This window comes from Apteryx mantelli, chromosome 8 (genome assembly GCF_036417845.1).
Source record: "Apteryx mantelli isolate bAptMan1 chromosome 8, bAptMan1.hap1, whole genome shotgun sequence".
NCBI lineage: Eukaryota > Metazoa > Chordata > Aves > Apterygiformes > Apterygidae > Apteryx > Apteryx mantelli.
In genome coordinates, this window is record NC_089985.1 from 32015389 (window position 1) to 32035652 (window position 20264).

The window sequence follows — 20264 nt, forward strand, 5'->3', positions numbered from 1 at the left end:
CACTTTCTCTAATAAAGTATGTATTATCAAACATCCATATGGAAAAGTCACTGAAGACAATTCATTTTAAAAGAAGTGCTATACATATAAAATACAGTGAACAAGGAATAAACATTCTGTTTGTTTGGTCACAGCCTTGAAATAAATGAGAAACAAGTGATCCCTAACCATATAGTCTGATGATTTGCTGCAGCTGGCATATATATCCTCTTTGCATGTTCAGTGTTTTGCTGGAGCTTTCTTTCTGACCTAGTCAGTGCAACTTTTAGATGCTGAACAAAATAAAACAAGCAGTTCTGGGCCAGGTGTTATCTGGCTGGTTCAAACTTCGTCTTTATATCTTCCAAAGACACACTATGCTGTTATTCTGCAGGCATATTGTGCAGGCCAGGAGTTAAACAATGCCATTCTTCTATCCTAGTGTCCTACACTAAACTGGGGAATAGTAGAAAAACATCTGGAAAAAAAAAAGAAAAAAGAAAAGATATCCTCTAGTTCATCTCCTCTCCTGAGGCTCAAAAGACTTTAGCTCTATCCTCTCCCATCAGTCTTTGAAAATAAATTAAGCAATCCTCCAAAAAAAGAATTTGTGCAGTGATCTTCAGCCTGCAGGGCTCCAGGGGTCCACGAATTACTCCTAAGATGTCTCAAAAAGTATCAGAAAAACAAGTTTGTTATCAGTTGGCTGGAATTCATTATGCAGGTATTCATACTGCCACTGGAATATTTTTGGGGGAGCTGTAAATCAAAAAAAGATTAGCATATCAGTGTTGTCCAGCATATCTCTAAAATCTGTCTTCATTATCTTTATACCTTGAAAGTCTGTCCCCGCACCTAATGCCTAACCCAAATATCTGTTGCTGCAATTTCAGCCTATGACTACTTGTTCTATTCACAACGAATATCGGAAAATTGACTAACCTCTCTTTGCAGCTACAATTTAAGACATCTTTTCTCCAGCCCAGTACTTCAGTGTTGCCTTACTGAAAGGCAATCCTAATAGTTTTTTGAGGGGGGGGAGTGGAAAAATCCCACAGGCCATCCTGTATCCCAACACTGTTTGGCAGCAGAAAAAGGGATGCAATAATATATTCTGGGATCAGATACAGTCAAGTTTTTCAGAAAAACAACCCCCAACCCCCTAATTTTATTGCCAAAGCTACAGGCTTTTAAGTTCAAAGTATTGATGATGATAAAAATTAATGTGACCCACCTACCAAGCATGACAGTTTGCAGGCAGTGACAGTATGTCAGAGCCAACTCCCAGTTATACTTGCAGATAACATTTTTAAGCTGCTTTATAGATCACCTACTGATGTCTGATAAACTATAAGCTTAAAAACAAACAAACAAACAACAACATTCCACAGCTAAATAACCTTATCTATGTCAATCTTCACTCAGGGGTCTTTCTTTTAGAGACCTTGTTATCCTTGGTAGTTCAACCATATCTTTCTCAAAGTGTGATAGTTTCATAAACTCAGCATAATGCTTTTAGCTCAAGACCTACCAATCCTCAGTAGAATGGAAAGATTACTTCATTAGCTTATTTATGATGCTCTTTTATGTATTCCAGTATGACAAGAGCTTTCTTCATGACAGCAATGCTGCTGACTCATGACAATTGAGGAACCACTACAACCCCTAGATACTCTACCACAGAACTGCTGCCTAGCCAGCTGTTCCTTCTCTGTGTAATGTAATATTCCTTAACCTCATAATTTGAATCCATCTACACTAAAATGCATTGTATTGATTTCAGACCATTTCTTTAGTTGATCAAGATCATATCATCTGTGTGTTTAGTGCAAATATTGTTCATTTCAATACAGAAAAGTGAAAATACCAAACAATATGCCATCTAGGATAGACTCCCTAATGCGAACACTCTTCACTTACCCTTGTCACAGAAGGACAAGCTGATCAGACCTAAGTCCTGTCTTTTTCTAAAGGGTGAGAAAGCACCTCTGGCCACTTTTCAGTATTCTGGAACTACGCTTGTTCCCATAGGCTTTCAATTCCCTAACTATTCTAGGGTATGTTCCATCAGGCCCATCCAATCTGAAGACATTTAAGTCATCTTTGACCTGTTTCTCTAGTTTAACTCGAGTTCGAAGTAGAGAAAAGACAGTTTTCTAGAACTAACAGTCCAGAACATAACACATTCAACGTTTACGGGGGGGGGGGAGAGTTCCATCATCAAGTGTTTAAAGATTAGAATCAAAGGTCTTTTTAAACCACCTCCCACTAATACTGATTAATCCCTCGATGATAGGCGACTATGGCAAAACATTCCTTTCCGCTGAAAGGCTGGAGACCTGTTGTAATCCTTACCATAAAAACTCATCAGTAACTTCCTGTGTACTGCTAATCTTTGTGCCCATATACCTCTATGGCAGACCTGGCCTTTTATTTACAAGATAACTGTTCAGAGCAAATTGAGGATGACAGGGGTCCAAAGAGTGATGATCACTGCCACACGCCCTGTATGTTGCAACTATGCTATAAGGGTCACACAAATGTCCAGGAAAGCAGCCTCCGCCACATTAAAACTCTTGTCCCCACTGGCAGTTATTCTTGGCCATGCTATTATCCTTCCCCAATATTTACTATCTACTTGGACCTAGAACAGATGCTGAAAGTAAGGCTACTCTAAGGAAAACTCCTTTAAGATAGATATATTTTCTCCTCTTCTGGAGAAAGGGGATTCTTGAAATCAAGGATGTGCATCTGAACAACAATATAAACACACAGCTTTGCCTATTAAGAGTCACAACCACCACACCACAACCTTAATACTCTTTCCAAGGTGGAGGATAGCACTATGAAAACGCCAAACTGGAAGAGATCACAAGATGCCAGGAAAAAAAAAAAGAAATGCTGACATTTCTGCTAGAACGACCCCAAGTCCTAGGACTTCAGTAGCTTCTGGTGAACCCTCGATCGCAGAGGCATGAAGTCATGTACCCCAGAAATTTGTTAATTGTGTTAATTCTCCTCTTTGCCAGAGACTTTTGAAGCCCAACTAGAGAAGGCAGGAACTGAAAAGAGGGAAACACATTTGATTTAATCAAGAAATTCCAATTTAGAGTGATAAAGTCTGACTGCTAATCTATATGATTAATATGCTCTCTCATTCATTGTCATGCTAATGTCTCAACTCAACCTTAAATTTTTAGGTCTGCACAGTATCTGCACATATACATATGGGGCAATGGGGACTTAGCCACTATCAATCTTCATATATATTCCCCAAAATATATTTATCTTTTGACCATACAGTTACTCATTAAAGTTTGGCACATTTTCACAGGAACATTAACTTATAGAACACAAGTTAAACAACATCCTGGCATTCGTGAAGTATTCTAAGGAGAGCCATGTTTCTGCCAACTTCACTGCCTTTCATCAAACCTGACAAGTAAAGAGAACATGCACTTCAATTACTCTTACTGAAATGAAAGACACCTACTCTTAGCTGGTATCCTGGTCACTACAGAAGTGACACTAGAACATCTACTTACACAGTTGTTAGCTAAATGAACTCTAAACCGCTCTTGCCTCACTGACAGCAATTAATTCCAAACAAGTTAGCATAAAATTTAACAAACTAAACAAACTTGGTGGTACATACATTGCCTCACCAATTGCAAAATTCAGTAACTATGAACTTTCCCCCTATAAGTTAAAGGAAGAACAACCTCACATTTGCGCAGCTTTTACAAAACCTAGGAAAAAGCTGTATTCGTGCAAGAACAGCCAGAGCTTTACTGAAGAGGTGTGCTCATGTTTTAGCTCTGCTTAATATTACTACACCTTTTCCAATCTGTTCATTCAAACAAATGAATAAAGCACACTCTGAAATACACATCACAGATCAAACCAATTCAGCAATTACACAACTAACTCCAAACATCTTGTAACACTGAAATTAAATACAAAAGCGATTTCTAACCCTTCAGCCAATAAAGTTTTTGTTCACTTAGTGAAGAAAAGAACTCCATTATCCGACACTCGATGTTCCTGAAGAAATTTGAAGATCCAACCATAGTATTTTCCAATACTAAGAAAATCAGTGTCCCATGGCTCTTGAAATATTTTAACATGTAATGAAAATGCTAGTGAAGATTACTTTCCTATAGTGCCTTCATTTCTTAGTGTAAAACAGGAGTTTCAACAGGCACTAATAGCATATTCTAAGCAGTCATATCTATGAGACAAGGTGACAATACCCTGCAACAATGTTCTCAAAGCAAAATCTTTTTCATCATAATCCAGAGTGTGTGCTTTCATGTGGTTTATTATATATCACATCTGCATTCTCCTTATCTCTCTTATTATTAAGACATCCACTGAAAAAATTAGGACTTTTCTTTTTTTTTTTTAAATGCCATCTGTTCCATGCATATTTTTCACTTCAAGTCCTCGTACGGTATCTGCAATGGAAACTTCTATGTCATATGGATTAAGACTACAAACCAGAGGAATTGAAAAAGCAGAGGCTGGCTTTTATACAAACTACTGGGGGGGAAAAAAAAAAAAAAAAAAAAAGCATTACTTGAAGTTTTTCTATTCCAAACACAAAGTTTTTAAGAATTCTTGAGGCATATCTCCCTACAAATGATCTGAAAGAGTGTGAGAGGAAAAACAGCTCCTCTTAAAACTGGCAATTTTATTTCCTCCTCCTACTCTACACCTGTTTCTCTCCTGATTCAGGCACTGGAAATTGGAAATACCGCTCTCCAAACAGATGAGCACAGAGAACCTTTCACTGAAATACAGGCCATATTCATTCATGAACTAACATTTGCATAAGCTTTTCTCATAACCAACTAACATTTTACAGTGGCAACGTCAGCTCTACAGTAAGCTCACCTCCAAAGGCTTTTCAATTATGAGCTGTTTTCTCATCTCCGTGCCCCCTTTTGTTATTTCCATACTTTCCTCAGTCACTTCCAACATTTCAGAATATTATTAACATTATTAAGATTTGTGTCACTCAGAGCTTGGGGGTGGGGCAAGGAAGGATGACTTACCTGGTCATATTAATATAAAAACATTTTTAAGCCAAGCTCTTAAAAGATTCTGTCATCGCCTACAATGATTCAAATAACAACTGTTCTCCTAAAGCTGTTTAAAAACTTGTAACTTCTGCAAACACCTACTAACTACTCTAAAATTGTTCCAGATTGGCTCATTATTAAATTGAAATCGACTCAGTCTTAAATACTTCTTTGGAACAGTAGGTGTGAACACAGCTGTTCTGATCAAGTCTAACTACAGCTGTTTAAGTTAAACCATGCAAGGCCTCAGGCTAACAAGGCATAAAACACACCAGACACATCGAAATAACTTTCAGGAGGGCGAACAGCGAGAAAGCCGCTCCACACTCGCACCAGGCGTTGTTATTTTGCGTCGCATTGGGAAGGGGAACAGATAACGAGTAACATCTGACAAGTTTCCCAGCCCACGTTTGCTCTGGCCCCGCACACGTCGGCCGAGAGAAGATCGCAGCGGGCTGGGGAAACACGGGCTCGGCTGCCCAGAGCACACGTGTCACTGCCACACACCGATCTCGCCCTCCCGCTGGGGGGTGCCGGAAAAACCGGCCGTAAATCCTGCAGCAACGCAAGGAAACAGCCCGAGAAAGCCCAAGCGAGGCACGGCTCACCCAGTTTCGTTTCCAGCTCGCAATCAAACCAGGAGGCAGCAGAGTCGCCTCTGCCCCAGGCGCTCCGCCTGCCCTGGCCCGGGTCGCCGAGCAGGAAGCCCCGAGTCCGGCTCGGCCCCCCCGGGGACTTTACCCCGGCGGACGGCGGCGCCCCGGCCTCTCTCCGCCCCGCGCGGGCCCATTTAATGACAGGACGATGTAGAACTCCCGGCGAGCGTCAAAACAACGCCCGGCCGAGGGAAACGCCGAGGCCGTGTCAAGCGCTAGAAACTTTCCGGCGAAGCAGGAAACAATAAACGAGGCGCCTCAGCCCCTACCCCCGGCCCGGCCCGGCCCCGCGGGGGCCCCGCGCCGCCCGCCCCCGGGAGCGCGGCTCCCCCGGGCCCGCCGCGGCTGAGGGGGAGCGCGGCGGGGCCGAGGGCGGAGAGAGCCCCCGCGGCGGCCGCACCGCCGCCGCCTCCGGCGGGGTCCCGGCCTGGCGGGAGGCCGCTGGCGGGCCGCTCCGAGGCCGCGGGGCCGGCGGGGGGCGGCGGGCCGGGGCCCGGCGCGGCGGGGCGCGGGCCGGGCGGGGAGGCGCGGCGGGGCGCCGGGAGGAGGGGGGTGGGTGCCGCACTCACCGGCCAGGCCCCTCTCGCTGCCTCCTGCGGCCCCAGAACCATAACAAAGCTCTGCCCAAAATGGCTGCCCGGCCCTGCCCGGCCGGGGGCCGGAGGGGGCGGGGCCTGCGCGCGCGGGGGGCGGGGACAAGGAGGCGGAAGGGACACACCCACCTGGCTCGGGCAGCGGCCACGCGGAGCCCCTCCCCCCCGGCTAGGGAGAGGGGCGCGCGCACTCGACCCGGCGGGAGCGCGCGCCGGGCCCCCGCCCCACCAATCGGAACGGTAGCACGCGCCGTCGTCGCCGCCTGTCGGGCGCCGCCGGAGACTACGAGCCCCAGAAGGCCGTGCGGCCCCTCCCGCGGCGCCGATCGCCGGAGCGCCGCGCCGCAGTGCAGGCTGGGATTTGTAGTCCGCCCCGAGCCCGCCACGCCTTTCCGCGTGAGCGACGCTCTCCCGCGGTGAAGATCCCGAAAACTAAAAAGGGGGAGCGGGCGCTAGCCCCCCTTCAGCGGACCAACACAGCAACCCTGGAGGAAGCAGAGGCCCTTGTAGCAGCTCTGCCAGCCAGACCAGCAGCCGCAAGCCCCGGGGGTCCGGGGACGCTCGCTGCAGGGCGAGGAATGCAGACCCGGCGCAGCTCCGGCAGCAGCAGCAGCCCGCCTTTGACACTCGTGCGAAGAGTCACGCCAAACCCAGGGCCTTTCCTCGCCTCCGCCCGAGAGCTGGTGAAGAGCCTCCCTGCATGAGAACGCCTTTCTCCAGCCGAGTTACTGCAGTGACAGCGGGCACAGACACAAGCCTGCTCCCCTCCCTTGGTGGAGGATCTGCTTTTTGACTCTGTCGTCCCCCTTTTTTAAGCACTCCAGATCCCGGGATCCCGGGCGGGTGTCACGCACGCCTGCACGCGGCCCGGGCACGGCGGAACGAGATCGGCAGCGCCTGTTCCCGCCCGGACTTTCCCCGCCGAGCGCCGGCGCCGCCTCCCGGGGCACCGGAAGCTGCGGCAGCGAGGAGGCTGCAGGGCCGCGCCGGGAGCCGAGGCAGAGCGGCGGAGGCCGGGCCGGTGGGTGCCGCCGTGCCGGGCGGGGGCTGGCGGCGGGCACAGCCCGGGGGGAACCGCTTCGGCCCCGCGGCCGTGCAGGCTTCTCCTGCCCCGGCCCTGCCGCGCGGGGCACCCCGCTCCCCCTGCTCGCCTTTCCCCCTTCGCTTTCGTCCCTTCTCGAGTAGCTCAGGTACAACTGAGCGTAATGAGGTTTCCACCCTGTAGTAGCTGAGGGTCGTTTTTACAAGTTTATATTACAAGTTTATTACTTCAGTTCATAGAGCAATCTGAAGCAAAATATCTTGTAGCTGGTAAATAAGGATAGAATGCATAAAGTATTTAAGTATACAAAGAGTCTTACAACTGATAAGACTCTGACTTAACTTGGGACATAACGCAAACTCAGCTATTCATCAGTTTCAGACTGTCTCCTGAATTTTTGTTTTAGGGCCTTGATAAAGCAAGTATGTTTCATCTTGTACAACGATGCTGCTTCCAGACACCTTTCAAAGTAAGTTTTTGAAGCATTTTTTGCTCTTTCTTTAAAAATAGAACAGCAAAAGATATAATTGGAGCACTGAAAAAAGGTGACTTACACATTAGAGTAGGTGTGCTTTTATCACAATAAGCTTTTCTGAGAGAATTCCTAATTTTACAGCAGTGTTTAGCCAAAACTAAGACATTTCTTTTATAAAAATCAAGTTTTAGTGACCAAAGTGCTTTCCCCAGCTCCCGTTATCTTTGTTTTTGTATAGTGTTGAGGGGATAGTAGCTAGTTTTTGGGTTGACAACTGTCCTATTTCTATAATCATTTCATGCTCTTCTGTCAAAAGGACTTCTGAAAAGGATTGGTACATCTAATTTAACAAAGCCTAAAGAATGTTTGGTTGGAAGAATAGGTGGATATACATATCTTTCAGATCTCCTTATTCACTACAAAGAACCTAGCTGCTCTTCATCAGATTACTTATGAAAGCCATGTCAGTTAACCGGTTAAGTTAAAAACATCCCAAAACTGAGGGGAAGGGCAACTGTGGGGGACCTTGACCTGGAAAACTATTTGGTACAAAATTTCCCATTTAAGTTAGGTAACTGTAGGATAAAAAGTTTTCATTGCAAGGTGTTCAGTACAAGTTTTATAATTGCAGCTCCAGAAGTTAACTGGTCCCAGACTGCTGCAGTATGGAAAGAATAAGACAACTTACTCTTCTCCTCTCATCCTCCACCTGCACAGAGATGTTTGTCTTCTTTCAAGATCTCCGAGCCTCAACCGAGCATCGATATATGCAACCAAGCTCCAGGCATTTCACACCTCTATTCCCCTCTTAAAGAAAAAACCCCCCAAAGAACCTGAGACCAAAGACTTGGACCCAATGCAATACCGTATGAAGTCACTAAAGGATTCTCCAAAGCCAGCCCTTTACTTAAGCCTTGCAGGGCTAATTCCATTTGTTTCTGTGCCACTGGTAATGGCCATCCAAGGGACCTATTACCCGGAGCTGGCATTTGCTCAGATTACATATGGTGCCGTAATAGTCTCTTTCCTAGGAGGAATCAGGTGGGGATTTGCTGTCCCAGAAAACAGTCCAGCCAAGCCAGACTGGCTGAACCTGGCTAACAGTACAGTTCCTCCTTTATTTGCTTGGCAAGCCTTACTTTTTAAAGATGTCACCCATGGTGCAATCCTGCTTGTAATGGGCTTAGGCATAGCGCTACATTATGACCTTGGCCTTCTTCCTACTTATCCTAGTTGGTTTAAAGCGCTGAGGGTAGTGGTAACAGTGTTGGCAGTATTGTCACTAATAGCCACTGCAACACTGAAGACAATTGATTCAGAGAAGCAGCTAAGTAACAGCACAAACAAATGGAAGAACACAAAATAAGAAAATTAGAGGAAAAAGGTATTTATTTGTTAAGCCATTTGTATTGAATTCCAGGGAAAAAAGTGTTTGTGCTTAGAAGTCATAAGATATCAATGTTCAAGATGCTTGTACCAGAAGCAAACAGCTTCTTGGCAAGTTTAGCAGGGAAGGATTGTAAATACTGATCACTTTCAAGGCAGGCATGAATCTGGCCTTACCTGTGGAATAAAGCATCATTTCTGATTGAGATAAGTTGTCACTGCCATATGAATTTAAAATGGAGATTCATCTGACAAGAGTATGAATTGCTTTATTGAATTATTGAAGTATCCGAGTTAACTGTAGTATGTGATAGTGTTCTGTGTTGGGTAGAACACTCATGTAGCCATCACAATCATGTCGCTATCAGGTAGCCTTTAGAACAAGTTCTAAAGGAAGGTGAAAGCAAGGTGAAGCAACTCCTGCTCCCTGAGAAGACATGTCTGTCTCCAGTGTAGTTTATTATTTAGGGAAACGGAAGAGAAGTACATACAGGTTCAGTTGCTATTTTGTAGAAATGCGGAAAAAAAAAAGAAAAAAGACAAAACTCTGCCTCACTTCAGCTGAGAAGATGCTGAAAGTGCTATGCAATGAAGCACTAGTGAGGTACCAAAGCCCAGGCAAGGCAAAGTTTGTTTCCAGCAACAAGCCAAGGGCAAGGGTTGTTTGCAGGGACAAGCAAAGGTCAGCATTTACCTTAGGTAGTTCCTCCAGCAATTGTGTTGAAGTATAGAAAGCTAGAAGAGAAAACTTCAAATTTGTATCTTCTGTAAGGTGCCACCAGAGACAAGGAGATTAGCTTCCTGCATAGCCTTGTTTAAATAAAAGTAATATCTGATCCAGCTGTTTCTAGATTTTGTTTAGACTTGGGGTTACCTAGCCAAGGAAGCTGCATGCAACATAGCCCTAAAGAACTATCACATTCCTAAATGAAAGTACTATCAAATGATGCTTGGTATGATATGACACAAGGACTCCACCTCTGGCACTAAGGGACCAGATAATGGGACTAGAAAGGAGTTTACACCCTCTCCCTCCTCAACACAGTAGTTGAATTTGAGCACCTGGGACAGATAGAAACAGACTTCATGTCCTGCAAACCCACCACAGGGGGCCAACTGTTGAAAACACTGGAAAAAGTATAATCTCTTCCCATTTATGTTGTAGCTTCTTCGCCCACATACTGTGAAAGGAAGAGCAAGTCACACACTTCTTCCTCAGCTGCCTCAAGAAACCTAAGAAGTTGTATGTGTGTATGTTTACTGTAGGCTTTTCATCTTAAGTATTGTTTAAGGACACTATGAGATGCAAGAAGAAAGCCAAAACATTACATCCAGACACATACTTAGCACCAATTTAGGAAATCCTCATGGTTCTCTCAAAGTACTATTCTCAATGTGCTCAATAAAGAACAAAGCACCTACTGTAGCTTAAACTTGGTATCTATTCATTCTACAAAGAACAGGAGGTTTTTTTTTAAAAAAAGCCTATCCTAAAGATGGAGCCATCTTCCTCTTATGTGAGGAAACACATACATACATAATCCTCAAACTTTCAAATTGACATGTTAACAGCATCCTATCCCTGAAACAGTGATGTATTTCCATACTCTCTGAATACAAAGGAAGTAAAATTGAATTTGTGAATTAAGACAGTTCTTTTATTCTTTCTTACTCAGCCATGGCAATTGTTTGAATGGGTCCAGAGAAGAGTACTTCCTTTGGCCCCAAAGTCAAAGGAAGAGGTGTTGAGTATCAAACAATTGTCATGTTTCAGTGAAAGTCAGTTTACTATGTAATCACAAAAACTGGAGAAGGTAGCTTCACATAACAACTGATTTCCTCCAGCTGCTCTAAACCAGGAAGTTTATGGGATGAGATTGGAAGTGAACTAGTAACTCCCAAACAAATAAAATGCAGTTAAAGTAATGTTTCTCAAACAGTTCAAGAGGGGTCATGAAGTGTGAAGAAGGAAGCTTAAGAAATATTACCTGTCATTTGGGCCCAGAGAGGGCTACACACACAGTTAGCAAGGCAGCCACACTTCCAAGAAGCCTGAGTGTTTTTATATTGAGAAAAGAAATGCATAAATATTTCACTATGGAAGTGTGTAACCTGCAGTTTAAAAACAGTAAACATTTACATTTATAAACAATCTTTCCTAGTGTCCTACTGGGAAACAGGATTCCCGGTAAAACAACAGCTATTAGATAAGAGCAGCAGTGATACAGCTTACTACAATAGGAAAGCACCCTGTACAAGAGCATTTCACCATCAGTAGGAATATGCATTTCATTATGAAAAGCTGTTTAAAGCAACTAGCTTCAACTTTTTTGGGAGGGTTGGGGGGGAATAGGCATTAGTCCATAGGCATAAGAAGTCCTTTTTGAAGTAAAAGCACATACAAGATTACAGAGAGATCAGCAATATGAATGCTCCATCGTACAGCATGTTTTAGCACAGCAGTCTCCCAACCCTATGCTGGAATGCAAAACCTAGATTCTTAAGGTACTTACAACACTAACCTTGGAGGCTTTTATTCATACATTAATTTGTTAATATTACACAGGGGATGTTGACCTAAATGGTGTGAATGCTCCTTTGTCTACATAGTGCAGGCTTCCTGATTTGTGACATTCCAGTTGTGGTTTTCTGTTCTAGAATAACACTGTCCGTCAAAGTTTGAGCAGCCTTATTTCAGACTCTGAGTCCTACCTCACTCATCCACAGCTGTGCAGACAAGGCAATCATATTGTGCAAAAGGCAGCTTCAAGGACAATGTTAATTAGATGAATCTAGGAATAGTTACAAATTGCTAGAAATATTGTTCTACGAAGCATCCAAGCTAAACACAAAATCCTTTAGACAAAACACGCTAATAGCATCATTAATGCAGAATACAACTAATTTTATCACAAAAAGCTACATCCACTTGAACTTGGAAGAGGCAGGATACAAGATGAGGCAAACATGAACATGTGTACCTTGTAGAACAGCTTCTGTTCCAATGCCCAGTCTCAGCATGTCACATAGAGTAAAACACATTCAAGTAAGGGAGGAATGTGGGCAAGAGGCTTTTGCTAAATTTTTGTATTAAGAACAGTCCTAAATGAAGCAGCTAATCTAATGAATAGCATTTCCATTTAAAATTCATCAGAGCTTAATGAACAGGAGCTCTACTGTCATCACTGATATCATTGAAAAGAAAAGCCTGCGCTAAATGGAATGACAATATGACAACTGTGAGAAAAACCTTTCAGAACATGAAATTCTCAGTCACTTATCACTAAAGTTTAGTGGGGTAGCAGGAAAGTAGTTATCCAATTCATATTTAATGCCTATGCCCAGCAGCATCAAATATATCAGGGCCAGTACCAAGCCTTCTCCATCTTTCATCCTTTCTACATTGTTTTCTGCCAGAAAAGGACAACTAATACTAATCAAGTAGCCAATCTGCTCTTATTTACATTTCTATGTGCTGGAATCAGGTATCTTCAGGGCTAATTTGCCATTTGTTTCAGTGAGCTTAATCCAGTCATAAAAGGTATTCCTACTCTTCGCAGAGCACTTCCTGAAACAGACTTTGCACAAGCCAATTTACTTTCAGGGCCAAGAGTTTTAATATTTCCTTTTGCTCAGGAAGAGCCCTCTAATCTACTCCTCCATGGCCTCTACTAAAGCTCCTGCTGATGGAAGAGGTTTCTGGTGAATGAAACCGGAAATCCAAGGAGGTAAAAACTCACTCTTTCCTCAGGGGATTTTCCTTCTTTTTTACAGCACAGCTACACCTCCTTCACAGCGGCTGGTGATCATGTTGGCAATTTCAGTCCAACTGTCCATATGAGGGTTATACACTTCAACAGAGTCAGAGGTTACTGGAGCAGCAAAATCATGACTGGGAGCACGACCTCCTGAGGCATAAAGAAATCCATTCACAGCCACAACACAGACACCAGCTCTTGGTATCTTCATTGATGCAACTTCAACCCACTTTTCCTAATGAGAAGGTGGAAGAGTCAGCAAGCAGTTTTAGGGTAAGGCCCCAATTCTGATAAGAATAACTTTTTAAGCTTAAGTACTGAAACGTATACAAAGATTGCTAAGCAAGCACTTCACAGGCTCAAATACTGTTACACTAATACTGTACATGTATGGTATTGAGAGGATTATCAGGATTAGAATGACAGCACAAACTCTTAAACACTTTCACAAGTAGTCCAAATCATACAAGTCTGACTAAAGAACAGATCACATACTATTTATACATACACCCATCCCTTCCTTCAGTCACTGCAAGACGCAGTCTACCTCCAAGACAGAGAATGGCACACAATTCGATGGGAAATAAGGAGAACTATGTTCAATTCCAAATGCAAAATAGAATGGAACATTGGAACTGTTTAACACTACTGTTTCAAAGAGCAGCGTGCACAAGCAATAGTAGCCAGGACTAGTTTCACATCTTATTGAAAAATAAGAAGTGTTCAAAGTGATTTTTCTAGTTGTGCTTGAATATAACTACATTTTGATGCAGAAGACAGACCACCAGTTTTTGCAGCAAAGGGCAGCTCTTACTTTTTTCGGGTGTTTTTCTCTCTCTAGTCAGAGTATTGACCATTCTGTTGCAGAAGAGGAATCTATTTCCCATCCCCCCATCCTAACTCTGAGCATTTAGCAGACTACAGTATATCTATGCATCATCAGTACTGGTTAGCTTTCAGTTACTCAAAAGAATGCATACAGTCTTTATAAATACATTACTCAGAATAAGATTAGAAAAATTCTACAGACTGGTCAGGACACAGACAGACCCTAAGGTCACTGAAGCTTGGCTTTCGCTGATTAACAGCTAACAGTGAAGAGGAAATGGAATTTGTTTTAAATTGCTTCTAGCAAACTGAGTTTTCCCAGCTGTGCAACATCCCAGTTTTTTTCCTTTTTAAAGAAGAGAAACAGGCTATCCCTATAGCATCGTACACAACGTTGATGCAATCGACATTTCTAAAAGAAAGGGACTCTACCATACCTCTTCAAAGGAGTATCTTTCTACAGTGGCAAGTGCATCTTGAGATTCATTGCAGCCTCCCACAGCATAAATACAATCGTTGAGAACAGCTACACCAAGATACGCTCTTCGGGTTCCCATTGGAGGAAGCTCAGACCAACGTTTAGATATTGGATCATAGACTTCAACAGAACGCAACTCTACTCCTTCATTGCTGATACCGCCAACAACATAAATCAAACCTGCAGAAATAGGGTTTTCCCTATGTTAGATTTCATAATAGATAGGTCTGAAAGAAAGAAAATGTTTGTCACAATACCCATTTCAGCCTGGCATTATGATGGTTTAAGAGTCCCAAATAAAATCATCTGTTTGTCCAGAAATAACATACTTAAAATTTTCAAATAAGTAACTAAGAAGCTCAAACACTAGAAGCTCTCATGAAAGCCAGCATTAATTTAAACAAATGCAGGGTAAAGAATTCAGAAGCCTGCAACTGCTGGGCAGGCCTGAATCAAATACTTAAGAAACACATTTATACATCAAGTCTTTAGACAAGTTTGTCTTGAGATGACCTGCAGCAACTCTTCAGATACCCACAGACACACAGACAATGATACAAGATAAATAAAACCACTGCCAGGAATGACAGTCAACTGCTAATATGTTAGTTGGATAACCATACCGATGATCATGTAGAAACTTCTTTTAAGGGGTAAAAGGAAGGAGACTGAAAGAGAACTTTATGGCCTTTGAGTTTTGTAGAAATAAAAATGGTACCAGAAGGACAAATAAGTGGGGCACAAGAGTGATACATCAGCTTGTGCAACTGACAGCACAGTACAAGACAAAGGTAAGAATTCACAACTAAAATTCAGAGTTTCAACATCCAACAAAACCCAATCACTCTTAGGCCTCTTTCTGGATCCGAGTTTACCAATACGCACCTTGCATTTCACAACACCCAAAGCAGTACCGGGGCACAGCCATGTTTCCCACCACATCCCAACTATTCTCTTCAGGATCAAATCTTTCAATTGTGTTGCCAATCTCTGCACCAATCCAGCCGCCTGTAAGCAACAGCAAACACAGGAAAAAATTTTGTGCACAAAGTTGTGTGTTAACTGAATTTTAGACATATTGAACACTGTTCCAGGACACATTAATTTTGAAACCAGGTGTGGTATAACAGCATGCAATCTGCAAAGGAAATAAATTATAACTGAGCAATAATCAATCCACAAAGATTTGTTATACTATTGTTCATTTGAACAACCGTTTTTCAAAACTTAGATTTGCAACACAAAGGTATAATATTTACAATCAATCAGTTTACAAGTTCCATTAACTGACACCCTTAAAATCAGCTTCGCATAGGGGAAACAAAACAGTTACCTAAAGCATAGATAGCACCGTAACACGTGCACACTCCCAGTCCACAACGGGGATGGTTCATGGAAGCCACAGCAGTCCACTGCTTTGTAACAGGATCATAACATTCGGTACAGTCAAAAATCATCGAGTCTTTTTCACCTGGATAATAAGAACAAAAATGAAGACAGGGGAATGACAAATGTTTTGCACTGCAAATATAAAACCATTCTTCAACTTCTTCCAGAACAAACAACATCTGAATACAAGATCTTTCTTTTAGCTAGCCAAACAGCCAAAGTAACAAAAGAATCACCACTGGAAACAGCTTTCAGCAATAGTTCCCTGAAACTTTACTGAAAACATCAGAGGAGTGAACAGCGTTACACACTTTACTCTGAAGCACAACTGATAGGGTTTTCAAGACCACAGAAGGTGCTCTGCAGTGAGAAAAACAATATACATATGCATTCTTTAATGATGGGCAGGTAGAGCTACCTGTCACATCCTTGTGAAAACATACAAAACAAATCTCTCCAAGCAGGCAGACCGCAAGTGGACTGTTCTGTACCACTGTCTTTCATGCTGTGGGTTTCTGCTAAACTAGCCAAGAGAAAGGAACTGCTATTTCTGTGGGCTTCGTGCACCACTAGTATACCAAACACCTCTTAGTACACTTGCACATATCCATATGCTTAACCTGTGAGTCACTATGCCATATGGGAAAAGCAGCTAAGAAATGGCCAAAGGAGCCCAAAACTCACATTCATAGAGCAGTGATGGTAAAGAATGGCAGAACCCAATTTCAACCGTTATTAAATCTAAAGGCTGCATTGTCTACTGTTGTGTTCCTCAGAACCACCTACAAGAAGAATAATTTTAAAGTCTCCACCATGATTTCTATAGTAGCCACGTGCCCTTCTCCCAGGAACAAACTCAGCTCAAATTAAAGCATATAACACTGATTCCCTATATAGTCAGTAAATCAGTAAAGGACACTGCACCAAAATTTTCCTGGCTACTGAACCACAGTTAACTCATTTGTGAGGAAAGGAACCTCTGTACCTATCAATTCTTGCCTTAAAGCTAACAGAATAATAACAAAACAAACAACCAACCAACCATACTCTGCCACTATAGTTAAGAAGCAGGAATCTACCGTACCACCATAGGGTAAGTGTTCCTAAAACATGTGGAAACTATTCAACATTCTGACATCAAGTCACAGTCCAGATGACAATGCCTCTGATACAGGTCAATTCTTCAGGGAATTTCTAGGGGCAGTCTTTTCTTTTTAGAAGTACACAAATGCTTTACATAGCAGGACAGGGCTCTACTGTTAGCACTGTGAACCCTCCCAAGGAAAGCGTTCATTTCAGCTGTTACCTCCAATGGCATAGACCATTCCTCCCACAACAGCTACACCCAGCCCACTCCGGGCCTGGTGGAGAGAAGACACCGTGGTCCAGTAGTGGCTGAAGGTGTCAAACCGCTCCACGCAGCTGAGGGCTCTGCTGTCACTCCAGCGTCCTCCTTGCAGTCGGGTGTATCCACCTAGAAAGCAAGTAGAAAGGCCATAACAGAGTAAGAGCTTCGCATTCATCCTCTTGCTCCTATACCTGAACCATAGGAAAACCTACAATAACCGGCATTAGCCCCTTTTAGTAGGAATCAAACTTTTTCAAGTAGCACTGCTTCTCCAGCAGACCTGGAAGAACAGTCATCTTGCAGGTTGCTCAACTGAACACCTCACTGCCACAGTACAAATGTTACTGACTACATATTACTGATTTTCTCAGTAAAACGCAGAGACCAACCAACAGCCTATGCTACCTAAAGGGGGTGTTACTGCCCACATGGTGAAACAGGAGTATTCCTCTCCAATGCAAAACTACAGCTTTGCTGAGAAGTTGCAAAAAAATTCAAGTTATCCCATTATGTGAACTGGAATTTTCTGGTCAGAGAAAATTTCAATATACGTCTTCGATAAATGCTCTGTGTCACATATTTGGCAACAAAGTTTAATGGGCGGAAAAAAAATCTGCCCAGGTTATTAAAGGCTAAAATATCCTAACTGTAAACCTAAGAGAAAAGATTTCCTTTCAAATACCACAGTATCAACCTGAGCAGATCAGGCAGTTTTATAATCAAGGCAGAGTATTGCTTTCTGTGATACAGGGAGTCTAGTCCCTGTGTTCTGCTGCAATTTTTCTGGTGGATCTTGGCAAGTCAATTTATCTCTGGTTCAGCTTCATTTGAAAGATGCAGGCATCAGCCTCCCATTCTCCACAGTGACTCTTTGAAATAGAAACTATAACTTCTTACTGATCCCTCAATAAAACACTGAAGGAAAGAAAGGAAGCAATCAAGCCTTTGATCTTAATCACGTGATGCTTTTGCAATTGTTAACATACTTAAAGTCACTTTTTTTATTAATACATACATGCTTTTATACTATCTTCACTTGATGCATTTCCTGTCTGGAACAAATAACATAGTCAAATAAAACTAGTATAATCCAGAACTCAAAAGACCTGAGGATTGTTTATACATACTTTGCCTTTATAAAGGTATTGCTGCTTTTGCAAAGTTTTATTTTAAAAAAGGGAAAAATATAACCTTTAGAAGAACAAAGAGTGCAGCAAATCTGCATACACCATTCTAGTAGTGAAACACTGGCAAATCTCCTGCCGATTCGCAACTTCCTATCCAAGGCAAATAACTTCTGAAAGGCAAATCTAGGCTTTGAATACCATGTTATGATGATACAAAACGTGAATTCTCCCCTTTTCTGCAACACTAAGCAGAAAGCAACTAACACAGTAACTCTGCCCAATGAACCATTTTGATATTTTGGTATCTTCTAATCAAACAAAGAGAGCTCAGTATCTCTTTCGGTATTGTAATATGAGATACTACTATATCGTTTGTTTTACAAAGTTCAAACGGCCACATTCTAACCTACTGCATAAAGGTACTTCCTGGCTTTCCTCCGGGGACGAGCTTTAGAAGCTTGCAGAAAACTGCTGACCTTGTTCTCTTTGGGAGATTTACAGACTTCACAGTATTCTTTCAACAGAGTTTGCAGGGCCACCCGAAGGCTGAAATCTGGAACACCTTGAGATGTAGAAGATCAAAAAAGGCATAATGAAAAAAACAGAAACAACAATGACTAACTCATCTATGAAAAAGCTGCTAGCTTCTCCTAAAGCAGCAGACAAATTAAGCATATCTTTATAATTTTTTCAAAAACTTATTTTTAAAATATGCTTGTGCTCATTTGTTAAGAAATGCAACTTGTTTGATGTAAAGTAATTCTTTCCACTCATTGTACTATTAATCTAAGAAAAGAAAAATAAGTCCCAGTAACCCTGAACAACACACAGTTCACACAAATATCTGACATTCTTCCTTTCCTTCCTTCACTTACCTTCTATGTATTTTAAGAGTCTTTGTGCTGGTAACAGAGGGAATCGAACAGGCTCCAGTACTTCTACTACATGTTTCTTTCTTTTCGCCAGATCCTTCAGAATCCATTGCATTGCAGCTATAAAAACCTGGTACTCATCCTCTATGCTTAGGTCCTCACTTCGCAGGATCTTAATCAGCTGCTCCTTTGTCAGCGCCAGGAATTCCTCCCCACTCTGCACCTCCAGGAAGTGTGCATGGATGTAGCTCTCGGTGAACTCCAACAAGTCATGGCAGGCAATCTGCTCGGAGAACTGGAAGAGGCCGATGCAGTTCAAGGGGTCGATCTGTCCCTTCAGGAACTCGCAGCAGAGCTCCACGACCTCGGTGAGCTGCAGCATGTCCGCGGCGACTATCAGCTCCTGAACGTTGTGCTCCCCGATGCTCACCACTCCTGCGGGCACGCACACCACAACGGGGCCCCGGTGTCGGCTGCGGAGGACGCGGCACCCTCCGCCCGCGCACACGGCGCGGTGCTGCCGGGCGGGCGCAGCCGTTGCGCGACCGTTACCCGGGCACGGCAGTTGGGCGACCGCCACCTCGGCGGCCCCCGCCGCCCCCTGCCAGCGCGCGCGCGCCGCCGCACGGGGCCCCGCCGTTACCTGTGTAGATGAAGTCGAGGAGCGTGTGGAAGGTGCCCGCCTCGACGCCCGCGATCCGCACCACGTCGCGGCCGGACTCCTTCATGCCCCCCGCGAAGAGCGCCGCGAAGTAGGGGCTGCTGGCCGCCAGCACCAGGCGGTGCACGGCGAACGCCTCCGGGCCCACCTCCAGCCGCACGTCGCAGAAGCTCTGCCCGCCCCGCAGCCGGTTGATCTGGGCCAGGAGGAGGCGGGCGTGCCGGTCCGAGGAGAAGGGGCTCCCGCCGCCCCGCGCCGCGGCGGCGCACGCCATACTGCTCCCTCCTCCGGCGGCGGCGGCGGCGGCCCCCCTCCCCCACACCGCCCTGAAGGATAGCGGTCGCGCATGCGCGCCTGGCGCCGGCGGCTCCGGCTTTGCCCTTACACGCCGCGAGCGGGCGGGGAAGGGGGGGGGGAGGCGGCTGCACCGCTCATGAGGCGCGTGCGCAGAGGGCGGCGGCGCGTGCGCAGAGGGCGGCGGCGCGTGCGCAGAGGGCGGCGGCGCGTGCGCAGAGGGCGGCGGCGCGTGCGCAGAGGGCGGCGGCGCGTGCGCAGAGGGCGGCGGCGCGTGCGCAGAGGGCGGCGGCG

At 44.3% G+C, this 20264-nt stretch overlaps 3 protein-coding genes across 9 annotated transcripts in view; 1 reads left to right on the forward strand and 2 right to left on the reverse strand.

Moving 5' to 3' along the window:
- Positions 1-6378, reverse strand: part of GPBP1L1 (GC-rich promoter binding protein 1 like 1) — a 35015-nt gene extending 28637 nt beyond the window's left edge. For all 5 annotated transcript variants that reach the window (XM_067301162.1, XM_067301161.1, XM_067301166.1 and 2 more), the window contains exon 1: positions 6289-6378. The gene's annotated coding sequence lies outside the window, so the exon portion shown is untranslated. The remainder of the gene's footprint in view (positions 1-6288) is intronic.
- Positions 6379-6700: 322 nt separating this feature from the next.
- On the forward strand, positions 6701-10444 carry TMEM69 (transmembrane protein 69). Of its 3 annotated transcripts, XM_013944430.2 has the most exons (4): positions 7344-7502; positions 7761-7823; positions 8461-9213; positions 10381-10444. In XM_013944430.2, exons 2-3 carry the CDS (start codon positions 7779-7781, stop codon positions 9193-9195), a joined length of 780 nt encoding a protein of 259 aa, XP_013799884.1. In that variant the 5' UTR covers positions 7344-7502; positions 7761-7778; the 3' UTR covers positions 9196-9213; positions 10381-10444. The 3 variants fall into 3 exon arrangements, with proteins under 3 accessions (XP_067157276.1, XP_013799884.1, XP_013799883.1); XM_067301175.1 differs by lacking the exons at positions 7344-7502; positions 10381-10444 and adding an exon at positions 6701-7333 and having other exon boundaries at positions 8461-10052; XM_013944429.2 differs by lacking the exon at positions 10381-10444 and having other exon boundaries at positions 8461-10052.
- IPP (intracisternal A particle-promoted polypeptide) lies at positions 9201-19975 on the reverse strand. The gene is made up of 8 exons (XM_067301173.1): positions 19659-19975; positions 19019-19450; positions 18550-18705; positions 16975-17142; positions 15613-15750; positions 15165-15287; positions 14239-14459; positions 9201-13208 (listed from the first exon to the last, which is right to left on the reverse strand). Exons 1-8 carry the CDS (start codon positions 19948-19950, stop codon positions 12984-12986), a joined length of 1755 nt encoding a protein of 584 aa, XP_067157274.1. The 5' UTR covers positions 19951-19975; the 3' UTR covers positions 9201-12983.
- Between the last annotated feature and the right edge of the window lie 289 nt (positions 19976-20264).

Excerpts from the sequence above, each read along its gene's own strand:
- IPP (XM_067301173.1), bottom strand. The coding sequence starts at position 19,950 with ATGGCGTGCGCCGCCGCGGCGCGGGGCGGCGGGAGCCCCTTCTCCTCG. Across the intron at positions 18,706-19,018 it reads ACTCTTAAAATACATAGAAG|GTGTTCCAGATTTCAGCCTT; the intron begins GTAAGTGAAGGA and ends CTACATCTCAAG. Across the intron at positions 15,288-15,612 it reads CGGTGCTATCTATGCTTTAG|GCGGCTGGATTGGTGCAGAG; the intron begins GTAACTGTTTTG and ends TGTTGCTTACAG.
- TMEM69 (XM_067301175.1), top strand. The coding sequence starts at position 7,779 with ATGTTTCATCTTGTACAACGATGCTGCTTCCAGACACCTTTCAAA. Across the intron at positions 7,824-8,460 it reads GCTTCCAGACACCTTTCAAA|CTCCAGAAGTTAACTGGTCC; the intron begins GTAAGTTTTTGA and ends TTATAATTGCAG.